This window comes from Tilletiaria anomala (genome assembly GCF_000711695.1).
Source record: "Tilletiaria anomala UBC 951 chromosome Unknown K437scaffold_199, whole genome shotgun sequence".
Lineage (NCBI taxonomy): Eukaryota > Fungi > Basidiomycota > Exobasidiomycetes > Georgefischeriales > Tilletiariaceae > Tilletiaria > Tilletiaria anomala.
In genome coordinates this window covers 1-12364 of record NW_013546823.1, presented here as the reverse complement: position 1 = coordinate 12364, position 12364 = coordinate 1, and the positions used below count along the sequence as shown (strand labels likewise).

The window sequence follows — 12364 nt, the reverse complement described above, 5'->3', positions numbered from 1 at the left end:
CAAGCACAAGCACAAGCACAAGCACAAGCACAAGCACAAGCACAAGCACAAGCACAAGCACAAGCACAAGCACAAGCACAAGCACAAGCCCAAGCACAAGCACAAGCACAAGCCCAAGCCCAAGCCAAGGCGCAAGCACAGGCTCAAGCGCAGGCGCAGGCTCGAGTTCAATTGCAGGCCCAGCAACAAATGCGCAATATGCAAGCCCAGCCCCAGGCGCGACCGCCTCAAACGTCAGGCGTTCCCTTGACCAACGCAGCAGCCAACGCCGCGATCATGAACGCCGTCGCTGCTGCAGCGCGTAGTCAGCAACGACCTGGAAATACCATCACACGACCGATCAGTGGCAGTGACGCTGCCAGTATACTGGCACTGCAGCAGCAGCTCTCGCAAACGTTAGCCAGGTGAGCAGATGAAGAATTGCCGTGCGCGGTAAATATCATTCCTGACTCAGCCTCTTTCTGTTGCAGCTCGAATCTTACTCAAGAGCAAATTGCTCAGCTGGCGCTGCAGCTTTTCAGACAAACTCCTCAGCAGCAACAGCAACAACAACAACAACAGCAGCAGCAGCAACAGCAACAGCAACAACAGCAACATCAGCAGCAACAAGGTAGTCAGCAAGGTTCACACCAGTAGCAGCGATGCATTTCGATCTGCGGATGTGGCGTAATACAATTTGCTTGCTGTGATTTGCATGCCTAATTCTATTAAACGATCTCGCTATGGTTGTCCGCTTTTGGTGCCAGCTACCTGCGCCTTCATTAGATAGTCCTGAGGGTCGATCTCTGCACCGATCGCGATGTGATCAGAGCAGCATACGCTTTTGCGAGGTATGCCTGGTTGCAATACGTGCGTTCGATGCGTGGGCAGCAACGACAGAACTCTGGGATACATCTCTGGGGCCTTCCCATCTACACGGCTAGTGGGCAGTAGGAAAATGTAATCGAGTGTGAGGCTGAAAAGGGAGGAGAAAATTGTCCACATTGGTTCCCGACTGGGTCCCTCGTGCAGATTAGGCGTCTCTGGCGTCCAGTGCTCGTCCCAACGTTCTCTTCCTCGCCCTGGAGTCTGCATCGAAAAGACGTTCAGCCACTGCTTGCGGGTCGTTTACCTTGCATGCGACTTACACCGAAAAAGTTGCCCGTATCCTGATTGTAGACACCATACGTGCTTAGTGCTCTTGGGCCGTTGACACCATATAGTTCGTGAAACTCTTCTAGGCACAGCAGTCCGTCTTTCTGCAAAGCTGTACGACAGTTCTTGCGGACTTGATCATCGGCACCAGCCTCTTCTTCGTCTGCAGCTTCCCCTCCTTCACCTTCCTCGTGACCGTCAGGCGTTGACACCGGCGCGTTTGTCTGCTTGATTCCAGCATGCTCGATGTCCGTTGCCTCCCGTTCTGCCCTCGCGTCGATCGTCTGATGTATCACACTGCTGGCTGTGATCTCTGTTTCGCAATGCGAAGTAAGCTTGCTTCCGGTCAAGAAGTGGTACGTTGCACTGTGCGGCTGGTCGTTGAAGTCTATTTCACAACGTGCATATGAAGGGTCAGACCAAAGTAGTGAATGCTTTCAACAACCTGCAAGACTTACCACCGGCAAGGATCACAGGCCAGCCCTGCCATTCTGGTTGACTTTTCCGAAATGCATCGAGCTCTCGAAGGACGAGGCCAGCCTGGCGTACCCGTTCGTAGGCATGCATCGGGTGCCAAAACAGATGAGTGGTCGCGACGATCACGCCGCGACAACCTCCTCCCGCCCTAATTTGCGAGGCTTCCCCTTGCTCTGGATGTGACCCTGCACCCGCGGCTACACGTAGAGCGACGAAGAGAGCAATGTTGCGCGTTTGCCTGGACCCTGCCCTTCTTGCGTGTGGGCCGAGCGTTTCTCGTTTAGCTCTTGAGGTTGAAGAAAGGTAGGGGGTCACGTCAAGATCGTCGAGAAAGGCAATTTTGGTCGCTAGTGGCTCTCTTTCGAAGGAAGAAGACCATCCAGACGCCTCGTGCTCCGCTTGAGGGGAGGGAGAGGTCCGGAGACGCCTTGGTACAGTCCTCCAAGAAATCATGAGGCCATGCTGCTTTACGCTGTATCCCTTTTCATAGACATAGGCGAACTTCCCTTTCTCCAGCGTAGCAAAATGAATGTCGGTCCGATCGACTTCTTGGAAGCAGCCAATGTCGAAACGATGCGCCAGCAGCTCAGCACTGAGGCCGGGAGAGCGGTCGGCCATTTTTAAGCAGTCTGATCCAGGAAATAGCTTCCGTCGCACCAAGCCCTGAGCTAGCATACTGTTTGCGCGGAGGTAGAGGGTGGGACATCGCTCAATATCTCAAGTCTCAAATAGTCAAATCGGAACCATGTGATGGAGACCCACTTCCAGCTCAAGATGCGAATTCCCCCCTTGCTTTCTTCAGGCCCTGTATGCGACCATCTTCGTGGAAAAAACAATTGTCTTCCGCTTTCATCTTTGCTCAAAAGTTCCGGGCCGTCATCCGGACCTTGGCCGAGCAGCGCCGCTCGCAGTGTCTCTTCCTTGGCTGCTTGGAGCGCTTGCTCTGCAGTGCGCTTGACAGCACGCGCAGCGCGCTTCGCCTCGATCTCTTCTTGCGTCGGCCTGCCCGGCCAGCTCCCGCCAGCGAGGGGCTCTCCCTTGGCCATGATGACTTGTGGGGAACCAGAGCAAGCGTCGGTCGAAACAGACACTGCCTCTCTTGATGTGACCAGCAATCGGAAAGCCAAGAAATGTCTCGAGTGCGAGCTCCGAATCATGTAATGCTTGCAATCGAACACACGGGTGCTGCGCTGGGTATTGTCACCCGTTGGACAATATCTTCATAGACGCAAAGCGGTAATACGATGATGATAGGGCAAGGACGAGGAATCTGGGCGACGTAATGCTTCGATGGAGGAGGAACTCTCTCGGCCGAGAGACCCCGTCAAGAAGCACGTTGTTTACAAAGTATTCAGTAGTTCCGCGCCTGAAGCTTTTCTCCGCGTCATACAACAGCGATTTGGAGTGCAATGACTCCATTCTGGAAATACGGACGTTGATCGCTGTCTCTTGCCTTCTAACATCCGAGTTGCAAATGGAGAAATCCAATGCTGGGGTTTATAAGAAGAACACGCTCATCCCTATCCTCCTTGCAACGCAGCTTCCCTCTACACGAACATTGAGCCCTTAAAGAATTGTTGGCCCAGCATGACGCACGAAAACAACTACCACCATGCACAAGCATTTCACCGGGCGGGTTTCTCCCCGCCCAGCAACTTCAGCGGCTCGTTCAGCGCCATGATGAACGCGCAGCAACAACAGACAGCTGCGACAGCTGCGGCAGCCACTGCAACGGCACAAGCCTCAAGCGTCTTTGGCGGCTCGCCTAGTTCGCCGCCCGGTGCAATGTACCAGCCGACCGCACCCCGCGCACGCGCAGTTTCCATCCCAGGCTCCAGCAGAGCCCCAAGGTTGCTCACACCCTTTGCCATTGGCGACATCAAGATCCTTCTGCTCGAGAACGTTAGTCAAGGCGCTGTGCAGATGCTTAGAGAGCAAGGGTATCAAGTAGACTTCCATACCAAGGCTTGGAGCGAGGAAGAGCTCTGCAAGAAGATTGGGGACTACAACGTCATCGGCATTCGATCAAAAACAAAGCTCACCGCCAAAGTATTCCGGAATGCCAATAAGGTATGTACAATCGTTGCGTGATGGATTTCGTAGTTTCACTCATCTTGACCTTTTTCCCAGCTGCTCGCGGTCGGCTGCTTCTGCATCGGCACCAACCAAGTCGATCTGAATGCCGCTGCCAAGGCTGGTGTTGCTGTCTTCAACTCGCCCTTTGCCAACTCGCGCTCAGTAGCCGAGTTAGTGATCGCCGAGGTCATCTCGTTATCGCGACAGTTGACCGACCGTGCGATGGAAATGCGCCTGGGCGAGTGGAACAAGGTGTCAAAAGGCTGCTTTGAAATTCGAGGCAAGACGCTCGGAATCGTGGGCTATGGTCACATTGGCTCACAGCTGTCAGTCCTTGCGGAGAGCATGGGCATGGCTGTCCTCTACTACGACGTGATTCCGCTCATGCCACTTGGCACAGCGCGACAGGTCGACACGCTAGAAGAACTGCTTGGCCGCTCTGATTTCGTGTCACTTCACGTTCCGGAGTTGCCCGAAACGAAGAACATGATTTCTACGCAACAGATTCAGGCGATGAAGAAGGGCTCCTACTTGTTGAACAATGCACGTGGCACAATAGTCGACATCCCTGCGCTCATCGAAGGCTTGGAGTCCGGCCATCTCGCTGGTGCGGCGGTTGACGTGTACCCGAAGGAGCCAGCAGGAAACGGCAAGGACCTTTTCACCGACTCTTTGAACCCTTGGGCCGAGGGTCTACGCAAGTGCAACAACGTCATCCTGACGCCCCACATTGGCGGCAGCACCGAGGAAGCACAGAAGATGATCGGCATTGAGGTCGCCAGTGCTCTGACGCGCTACATCAACATTGGCTCCTCGGTCGGTGCTGTCAACTTCCCAGAGGTAGATCTGCGTGCCATCACCGAAGCCGAAACGCGCGTCATCCGGATCTGCTACGTCCACCAAAACCAGCCTGGTTCGCTCAAGGTTATCAATGAGATTCTGGGGAGCCATAACGTCGACAAGCAACACACAGACTCGAGCAAGGATATTGCGTACCTTATGGCCGATATTTCGGATGTCAGCGAGCAGGACATGCAGGACATCTACGACCGAGTGTCCAAGACTCCGGCAAATATTCTGGTGAGCCCCGCACGCGCACACTTTTACTATGTGGGAATAGTCTTGTTCTAATCACTCTTATTCGACTTTGCCAGACGCGCCTCTTGACATAAAGGCTCCTTGCGTCTCCGCAATGCCACTTCAACAAATGGCATATGCGCCTGGCCCTGATCAGGTGAGGCATCGCAGACTGATGCGAATCAAGTAAAAAGACCGTTTCAGCATGTTCCGGAGACCTTCAACTGTCTGTCTCCCCTTCTCGTTTGCAACCATACCATTTATGTAACGTCGCGTCGCATGGTACAGTAGATTCTGTGAGATTGGCCGCTGGCCGTTGTGTCATGGGTAGTGGCGGGGTTGCCAAGCTGGGGACCGAATGGCCGCCGCGCGAGGATCTGGTCTGGACGAATTTGGAGTTTAGATGGCGCGTAGAAGGAGGCAAAATGATTTTCCAATGACGAACCTTGCCCGTTAGCCATTTGTTTGTAAACTTGGTCGCCCACCACCAATCCGATGGGTAGAAAGGGCAGAGGTCAACGGCCTCGCTGCTGGTACTGTTACTAGTACTGATGATCATCCTTCTCGCTGTGATCGGTCGCTTGTAAAGGCCCGCGGCGCCTGATCGAAGGGGTTTCTTCGAGTGCTTATTACGTAATACTTCGGTCATATTTTTGTTGTCTATGTACTGGCACATACTTCGTCTCATTCTGATTGATGAGCAGCTGTAATATCTGGCTCCTTTCGACCTTTCAACCTATCCAGTCTCGTCTTCAACATCATCGTCCAATTCCTTCGGATGTATTAGAAGCTTTCCTATCAGAAAGAGAGACGGATTTGAATTCGGTATGGATCTCTCATCACTCACGGGAAGCTCAGGCGGCGCCAAGATGTCGGCGCAAGAGCGCAAAGAGACGATCAAAGCTCAGGTCACCAACGAACTTGCCATGGCCAATGCTCAGCAGCTCATTGAAAAGGTCAGTCAGTCCGATTTTAGCTCTTCTTCGGACCCCGGCTCGGATAGTCCTGGCCGACTGGATTTGCTTTCGAATTGAAGGGTTGGCTTCTGGGCTGACACCTTTGTCTTTCTCGCTTATCTCCATCTCCAACTGCTATGGCCTTGCTCTGTTCTCTATATTCTGTGTTCTTTCATACAGGCCACGTGAGTATCAGCTCCGCGTCTGTGCTGCTGGCGAAAGAAATGGGATCAAGGTGTGAAGACTCATTCTTGTCAACCCTTGTCACTGTCGTTGTGATTGCAGTCACAAGTGCTACGCCAAATGCGTCCCAAGCCCAGGAGGCTCGCTGAGTTCCAAAGAACAACAGTGCCTCTCACGGTGTCTTGTAAGTGCCCTCTACAAAAAGAGATGCTCTTGTAACTCGCGACTGAAGTGAGCTGCGCCGCTTGCAAATGCAGGAACGCTACTTTGAGGCGTTTAACCTTGTCTCATCGACATACGTTCGACGGGTCGCAAGCGAAAGAGAGAGTGTTCCTGCCACCTCCGCCTGAGCCGTCAATCTAATCTTTTGCTTGCTCAAGCTTTGTCTCATCATCGAAATGATTTATCATGCATGCATCTTGTGCAGATACATCACTGCTCCCGAGACTTCACGCCTCGCCGTTCACACGCCCGCTACTAGGCCGCAACGACCCTAAGATACTTGTAGCATATCAATCCAATCACCACGCCTCTCTGCTCCTGTCACAGGCGTCATATCAGGCCCACGGAAGCGTTGCGGATTTGCTCTGCTTGCAAAGTCTTCTGACTGGGACGACGCTTCACTCTAAGAATACAGAAGGAAGAGAAGAACCTCTCTCAACGAGTCTATTAGAGTACAGATCTGAGCAATTTATGGGAGAATGAGATGCTCCTGCCTTGCCGAGGTGATATAATGCGTGCACGAGCGGGACAGGAACAAAAACGCGAATGCAGGGTAGTCGTGCGATGCAGCGCGGCGATGCAGGTAAGGGAGCAGTACCGACAGCAGATTCAATCAGCCGCCACCAGCAAGTTCGACGCTGTGAGATTTGGGGAGTCCAAGTAGGTGTTAAGGGGTCAGCGTCCAGTCTCGTACTAACTTGAATTCGCGCGAGCGCGCAAGTACTCACATGAGCCGCGTAGCACACTCGAGGAACAAAAATGGGCTACACACTTCCTTACGGCCAGTCGGCACTGCAGGCGCAAGACTAGGTTTCGGGTTGATATTGCGTCTGATTTCACGCTTGGCGGCTTCCGAGATGTGCGCGCTTTCCTCGCGAGCTTCGGCTTCCTTGGCTGCGGCCTCGAGCGCCTCGAGCACCTTGTCGCCTAGGGAATATTGCTCGGCGTCTTTGACTGCGTGCTTGCTGTTACCGTCCTTCTCCTTGGCCTTCTCCCGGCCCTGGTCCTTGTCCTTGTCCTCGTCGTCTTCATCTCCAACTCCCTCGCCCTCACCGTCGTCTGCAGCTGTCACCGCTGCCGCTGCTGCCGCAGAAGAGGAGCGCGCCTCGTCCTGCACGGTGTATCCAACGTTGCGAAAGTCGACGAGGTAGTTGTTGACGTCGACGCGATATAGCTGCAGATCCATGCGGACCAACACATTGCCGACATTCCATCGAGTCTCGAGAAAGAAAAGCTCTTGAGCCTTGGTCGCGTCGTCGTACCCGCCGGAGTGCTGCTGCTGCCGTTGCCCTCCTTTCTGCTGGCCCTGCTGCTCCTCTTTGCCCTCTTTCCGTTTTGTCTGCTCCAGCTCTGGACGTAAGCGCCACTCCATGCCGAGCACCTGCAGCGTCCGGTAGAGCTCGAGCATGATCTCCATCGGAGGACTCCGGCTGCGAATACCGAAGTGCCACTTAGATCGTGCCTTCTTTGGTTGCGGCGTCGGCAGCGGCACGGCCGAGTCCTTGGCATCGCCTACAAAGCTCTCTGAGCCGGGTATGCTGCTTTCCAATAGTGCGATGCCAGTCTGCACCCGCTGCACCTCGTCCAGATCGTCGTCGTCAGTGAAGATCGTCTCGTCTTCAGTGAGCAGCTCGTCGTCGGATCCAGAGAGGACGTCTGTTGCGTTGTCCTCCGCGTCAGCAGACTGCTCCGCTTCTTCCGACATCTCGCCTTGCGCCGTCGCACCTTGCTGGAGTGACGTACCAGGCTCTGCACCCGGCGCTTGAACTGACGAGCTCCGCGACGTATGACTCGACCTGCCGCTTGTCCCCGTCGGTCGCCGCTTGATGCTCGTCGAGCGGGACATGGCCTCGTCCAGGCCTGCGTTCCAGGGCGGGGGGCTCTGCGCCAGGAAACCTTGCATCTCCTTCTGCTCCTCCAAGTGCGAATTCTGTATCATGCGCTGGTGATCGCGCAGCAGCTGGTACGCCACTTTGACCTGGTTCTCGCCCGGCGCGCAAAGCTGCGACGTGACGTCCTCGCGCGAGAAGCCGATCATCTTTCCCGCCAACTCGTCAACGATCTCCTCCTCTACAAGGCCCAGGTCGGCTGTGAGCAGGCTTCGACGCGGCTTGTTCGGATCGACCGCCTGGCCCACTTCGCCGCCTTGCGTCTGCGACACGTCAAAGTCAAAGCCTTTCGGTTCGGCCGCGGGAGTTGGAGGCAGGGGCTGCAAGTAGCCGGGTAGATTCATCTGGAACCATGGCAGCTGCCGGATCTCTGCGATAGTGATGCGCTTGACGGGATCGACGACGAGCATACTCTGCAGCAGTTGCCTCGCCTCTGCCGAGACGTACGACGGAATCGAGTAGATGCCATTGTTGATCTTCTTGAACAGCGTCGGGATGTACTCGTCATCGAACGGCAGGCGCCCACAGAGCATCACGTACAGGATCACGCCGCAGCTCCAAATGTCAATCTCCGGCCCCGCATACAATCTGTCAGCCAGCACATGCGCTGATCAGCCGCTTGATGGGAGAGGGCACATCCGATCAGCATGCAGGACTCACTTTCCAGAGATGACCTCAGGAGCAGCGTAGTTGGGACTGCCACAGCTGGTCTTGAGAAAATCGCCGTCCGTCATGATGTTCGACAATCCAAAGTCCCCGATCTTGACGTTCAGGTATTCATCCAGCAGGAGGCTATGGACAAAAGGGTGCTTCAGAAAACCCTCCGCCCCGAGCCACTGCGGAGACAGACTCACTTTTCGGGCTTCAGGTCACGATGTACGATCTTGTGCCGATGGCAGTACTCAATGGCGCAAATGATCTGCTGGAACAAGCGCCGCGCCTCGTTCTCGGGCATTCTCCCTCGATCTACGATGTACTGGAACAGTTCTCCCCCTGCGTATTCGATAACCATGATGATGTCCGAGGGTGTGGTGATGACCTCGTACAGCTTGACGATATGTGGATGGCGTAAGAGCTTGAGGTACTGTATCTCACGTTTCACACGCCCGCCCATGTCGAGGGATGAGATCTTGTTGCGGTTGATGATCTTCATCGCCACTCGATGTCCAGTGAGCGAATGCGTCGCCACTGCGCTCCATTTCAAAGGAGTCGCACATGTCATGATCGTCAGCAGGGGAAGAAAATCGCCCGAGAATTTGTGGCGGAAGGCCTACTTACGTTTCACCTTGCCAAAGCTGCCCGTACCGAGCGTCTGCTGCACCGTGTACTGCCCTATGCGTACCGGCTGCCGATGATGACTACCGTGCGACTTGGACGACCCGCTTCGCTCCCCGGGCCTGTTCGTCCTGCCACTGCCACTACCACTGCCGCCATTTACGCTTGCATGCGGGAGAGCAAGTCCATCTCCATCTGGCCTGAACGCCCGCGGGTGCCGGGTGGAGCCATGACCCGTGCTGTTCCCGGGCCCGTTTGCGTCGCCTACATGCACGTCCGCCATACCGAAGTCGCGGGAAGCCTGGTATGCGTACAGCCAGAGTGCGGACGCCAGCAGGAAGTCTTTTCGGAACAAGCGACGTGAGTGGGAGTGTGCGCCGCTTGTTCGGCTCGGCTTCGATGGACGCCTTGGATATCAGCAGCGCCAAAGAATGTACCGATTTCGCACTTGCGCCCAGCTGCTGATGACAATGCCACTATTGAATCCGGCTACAGCCGCGCAAATGAGCTTATCGCAACCGCTTTCGACCTTCGACTTTCGGGCGTGCCACGGCAAAGTCGGCGATCTCGCCAAAGGCGGATTTGGTCGTCGTCGATGTTGTCGTCACCGGGCCGGGGAAGCGCACGAACAAAACGACGCTGACGAGTAGGGCTGCAGACCTGCTCTGCAGCTGTTGTTGCACAAACGCACGTACTTCTGGTGCACCATGAGACCGTGGTACGTATATCCTTGTGCCAGTACCTGGGTGCGCTCTGGAGGTGGTAAAAGGAGCAATGTATGCATAGCCAAGCTAGGCTGGCTATCCGAGCCGTAGATCCGTGGAACGGGGCCTCTTGTCGCTTGCGGGAAGCTGTGGACACACCCTCGTCCCGGCTGGTATGCTCCACGTTAGTACGTCAGTGTGCAGTGGAAGTGTAGCGGAATCTGTATCTGCGGGCGTGAGTGAGAGTGTGCTGGTGCCCCCGCAGTAGTTCGTCCTGACCAGGATTGGCCAACGCAAACACAGGCGCGGGAGCGGCGGGGCCAGGGCGCAAAGTGCTACCCGGGGGAGTCCCGCATCGTGTATGAGCTGTGTGATGCAGGGGCACGCCAAGACCAAACGGTAGCGACCTTGAGCTAAGTCTGGACCTAGAAAAGGGTGTAATATACCTTGATGAGGTGCTTTTTCCTGCGATAGCAGGCCTGTGAGGCGTGGCGATCGATGTCTATCATGTATTCATCCACTATGCCAGCTTTGAGCACTTCAAAATTCATTACGTCTATAATTCCCCGCTCGTACTATTCTTTCACTCGCTGCCCAGTCGCAATGGAGGTGAGGCATGTAATGTCAAAATAGCAGAAGCTTACAGCGCTTATCTTTGATCCTCTCCTTAATAACGTCTCTATTTAGTAATTTGAACAGCTCGCCGCGCGTCTCCAAGCCGTCAACCACCGTTCGCTCTTTGGCGTCTTTCCAGCTGGCATCTATGACAAGAAGCTCGAGCTCCGCTAGCGATAGGGCGGCCGCTGCGCATGTCTCAGCCGCTGCTGGGGCGGCTTCATGCTTGAGCAGGTCGGCTACACGCGCAGGAGTGCCAACTGCCAAGGGTGAAATGTGCGTGGAAAGAAACGCGACTTGCTCAGCAAGCTTGAAATGTCGTGCGAACAGTTTGGCGACTGTCGGCCAGGGCTGTGCGGCGCTGCCCTCCGCGGTTTCGTCATCTCCCTTTCCCGGTTCTCTCGCGTCTGTTCCTTTCTCTGCCACGTTTCTTCTTCCATCCATCACTTTCCCACCTGATTTCTTCAACTTGGCACTCGCCTTTGCAGTTTGCGGCGAGTCTGACTTGGGCAACAATGCGCGTAGCCCGCGCGCCAGGTCGGCAGCACGCATCGCATTGCCCGTGATACAGAGCAGCGCTGGCCGTCCCCTCTCTACTCTGCATTTCGCTTTTGGATCATCCAAAGTTTTCCGCAGAGACGGAACGGCTGCAGGAGATGCGAGGGTGGGTTTGAGCGTGCTGGTAGATCAATTTGGCCGCTTTCAACTCCATCATTACTCACCTGTACTGCACATTGGTTCAAAGTCTTCGAGCTTGCGCTCTTCGAATAGGTCCGCCACGTTTACAAAGGCAGATTCTAAGGTGATCGGAGTGATCGGATTAACAGAGGAACTTTTCAAATTGAACACTCTGATCATTCGGCTGAATACCACCCTCACCTGGGATCTCCATCTCGCTCAACTCCAACGCGGTCAGCTTCGGGAAAGCTTGTTTTTGCAGCTGTCGTAATTGTTCTGCTTGCACGTCTGGCGGCAGTAGATAGAAGGGCTTTTGTGACGCTTTTATTGCCTCTGCTTCCGCTTTCTAGATTGTGAGCGAATGTAAGGGTTGCATCCGTCCAATGTTCGGCGAAGGGGTCAGCCACGGTGCCTTTGGTCATGTGCATTCACCTACTCCGTCTGTACGCACTCGTCGCTTCCTCTTTGCCTGTTGCAGCTTCCGTTTTCGTTTCTTGCTATCATTTGCATCTTGACCTGCTGATAATTGAAGTTTTTCTTTTCCTTCACCTCCATCACTCAGCTTGCTCTTGCTCGATGCATCATGAGCGGACGGCAGATGGCCCGAGGGTTCGCCTGCGTCAGAGTTCAAGTCCGAGTCGCTGTGCTCTACCTCACCGCTGGAGACGCTCGCGACGTCTGAATCGATGATGAACTGGTCGTCTAGCTCTTCCGCCATGTTCGAATGTCTGTGCTTAGCATGGCCTGCACCTCGAACAAGACATGTGTACATGTATGTGACGACTCATATAATTTATAGACTATCTACATCGTGGTTGTGCTTGTGACTTGTGATCGCTGATCTGAGCAAAAATTTGGCATGGCGGGAATCTCTCAAACTTGCACCGAATCGAGGGCAGCTCGCATGAGGCACACCTCATCTCTCGCTCTCTCCCTTTCTGAATGCTCTGTGATGTCAGCGCACCGTCAGCGTGCAGCGATATCTCTCTCACCCATCCTCGTCAACATGACGCTGCAACTCGAAGTCTCTCTCTGGTGAGTGGTCAATAGGGTGCGTTCGTTGAGCTGTGTGGGTGGG

General features: G+C 54.8%; 6 protein-coding genes across 6 annotated transcripts; 3 read left to right on the top strand and 3 right to left on the bottom strand.

Moving 5' to 3' along the window:
• K437DRAFT_68445 (uncharacterized protein) lies at positions 1 to 678 on the top strand. The gene is made up of 2 exons (XM_013384395.1): positions 1 to 404; positions 471 to 678. Exons 1-2 carry the CDS (start codon positions 190 to 192, stop codon positions 634 to 636), a joined length of 381 nt encoding a protein of 126 aa, XP_013239849.1. The 5' UTR covers positions 1 to 189; the 3' UTR covers positions 637 to 678.
• Positions 679 to 720: 42 nt separating this feature from the next.
• On the bottom strand, positions 721 to 2657 carry K437DRAFT_271295 (Endonuclease/exonuclease/phosphatase; the record flags this gene model as incomplete). Its single annotated transcript, XM_013384394.1, has 4 exons — positions 721 to 1068; positions 1128 to 1522; positions 1593 to 2287; positions 2374 to 2657. 4 exons carry the CDS (start codon positions 2655 to 2657, stop codon positions 721 to 723), a joined length of 1722 nt encoding a protein of 573 aa, XP_013239848.1.
• Positions 2658 to 3034: 377 nt separating this feature from the next.
• On the top strand, positions 3035 to 5238 carry K437DRAFT_276953 (uncharacterized protein). Its single transcript, XM_013384393.1, has 3 exons — positions 3035 to 3681; positions 3742 to 4767; positions 4842 to 5238. Exons 1-3 carry the CDS (start codon positions 3199 to 3201, stop codon positions 4857 to 4859), a joined length of 1527 nt encoding a protein of 508 aa, XP_013239847.1. The 5' UTR covers positions 3035 to 3198; the 3' UTR covers positions 4860 to 5238.
• Positions 5239 to 5576: 338 nt separating this feature from the next.
• On the top strand, positions 5577 to 6604 carry K437DRAFT_260323 (uncharacterized protein). The gene is made up of 3 exons (XM_013384392.1): positions 5577 to 5720; positions 6013 to 6087; positions 6161 to 6604. The coding sequence occupies exons 1-3, from the start codon at positions 5592 to 5594 to the stop codon at positions 6251 to 6253; spliced, it is 297 nt and encodes a 98-aa protein (XP_013239846.1). The 5' UTR covers positions 5577 to 5591; the 3' UTR covers positions 6254 to 6604.
• Positions 6605 to 6673: 69 nt separating this feature from the next.
• On the bottom strand, positions 6674 to 9675 carry K437DRAFT_68360 (Pkinase-domain-containing protein). Its single transcript, XM_013384391.1, has 5 exons — positions 9293 to 9675; positions 8869 to 9202; positions 8675 to 8806; positions 6854 to 8602; positions 6674 to 6763 (listed from the first exon to the last, which is right to left on the bottom strand). The coding sequence occupies exons 1-5, from the start codon at positions 9570 to 9572 to the stop codon at positions 6739 to 6741; spliced, it is 2520 nt and encodes an 839-aa protein (XP_013239845.1). The 5' UTR covers positions 9573 to 9675; the 3' UTR covers positions 6674 to 6738.
• Positions 9676 to 10462: 787 nt separating this feature from the next.
• On the bottom strand, positions 10463 to 11771 carry K437DRAFT_68327 (uncharacterized protein). Its single transcript, XM_013384390.1, has 3 exons — positions 11738 to 11771; positions 11331 to 11632; positions 10463 to 11255 (listed from the first exon to the last, which is right to left on the bottom strand). The coding sequence occupies exons 2-3, from the start codon at positions 11464 to 11466 to the stop codon at positions 10618 to 10620; spliced, it is 774 nt and encodes a 257-aa protein (XP_013239844.1). The 5' UTR covers positions 11467 to 11632; positions 11738 to 11771; the 3' UTR covers positions 10463 to 10617.
• Between the last annotated feature and the right edge of the window lie 593 nt (positions 11772 to 12364).

What these genes read in the sequence shown, in the direction of transcription:
- K437DRAFT_276953 (XM_013384393.1), top strand. Translation starts at nt 3,199, where the DNA reads ATGACGCACGAAAACAACTACCACCATGCACAAGCATTTCACCGGGCG. An exon ending in TATTCCGGAATGCCAATAAG is followed by an intron (nt 3,682 to 3,741) that starts GTATGTACAATC and finishes CCTTTTTCCCAG; the next exon opens with CTGCTCGCGGTCGGCTGCTT.
- K437DRAFT_260323 (XM_013384392.1), top strand. Translation starts at nt 5,592, where the DNA reads ATGGATCTCTCATCACTCACGGGAAGCTCAGGCGGCGCCAAGATGTCG. An exon ending in CTCAGCAGCTCATTGAAAAG is followed by an intron (nt 5,721 to 6,012) that starts GTCAGTCAGTCC and finishes TGCAGTCACAAG; the next exon opens with TGCTACGCCAAATGCGTCCC. An exon ending in AGTGCCTCTCACGGTGTCTT is followed by an intron (nt 6,088 to 6,160) that starts GTAAGTGCCCTC and finishes TTGCAAATGCAG; the next exon opens with GAACGCTACTTTGAGGCGTT.
- K437DRAFT_68360 (XM_013384391.1), bottom strand. Translation starts at nt 9,572, where the DNA reads ATGGCGGACGTGCATGTAGGCGACGCAAACGGGCCCGGGAACAGCACG. An exon ending in CAGCTTTGGCAAGGTGAAAC is followed by an intron (nt 9,203 to 9,292) that starts GTAAGTAGGCCT and finishes AATGGAGCGCAG; the next exon opens with TGGCGACGCATTCGCTCACT. An exon ending in GAGTGTGCTACGCGGCTCAT is followed by an intron (nt 6,764 to 6,853) that starts GTGAGTACTTGC and finishes CAAATCTCACAG; the next exon opens with CGTCGAACTTGCTGGTGGCG.
- K437DRAFT_68327 (XM_013384390.1), bottom strand. Translation starts at nt 11,466, where the DNA reads ATGATCAGAGTGTTCAATTTGAAAAGTTCCTCTGTTAATCCGATCACT. An exon ending in TGAACCAATGTGCAGTACAG is followed by an intron (nt 11,256 to 11,330) that starts GTGAGTAATGAT and finishes CATCTCCTGCAG; the next exon opens with CCGTTCCGTCTCTGCGGAAA.
- K437DRAFT_68445 (XM_013384395.1), top strand. Translation starts at nt 190, where the DNA reads ATGCGCAATATGCAAGCCCAGCCCCAGGCGCGACCGCCTCAAACGTCA. An exon ending in CTCTCGCAAACGTTAGCCAG is followed by an intron (nt 405 to 470) that starts GTGAGCAGATGA and finishes TTTCTGTTGCAG; the next exon opens with CTCGAATCTTACTCAAGAGC.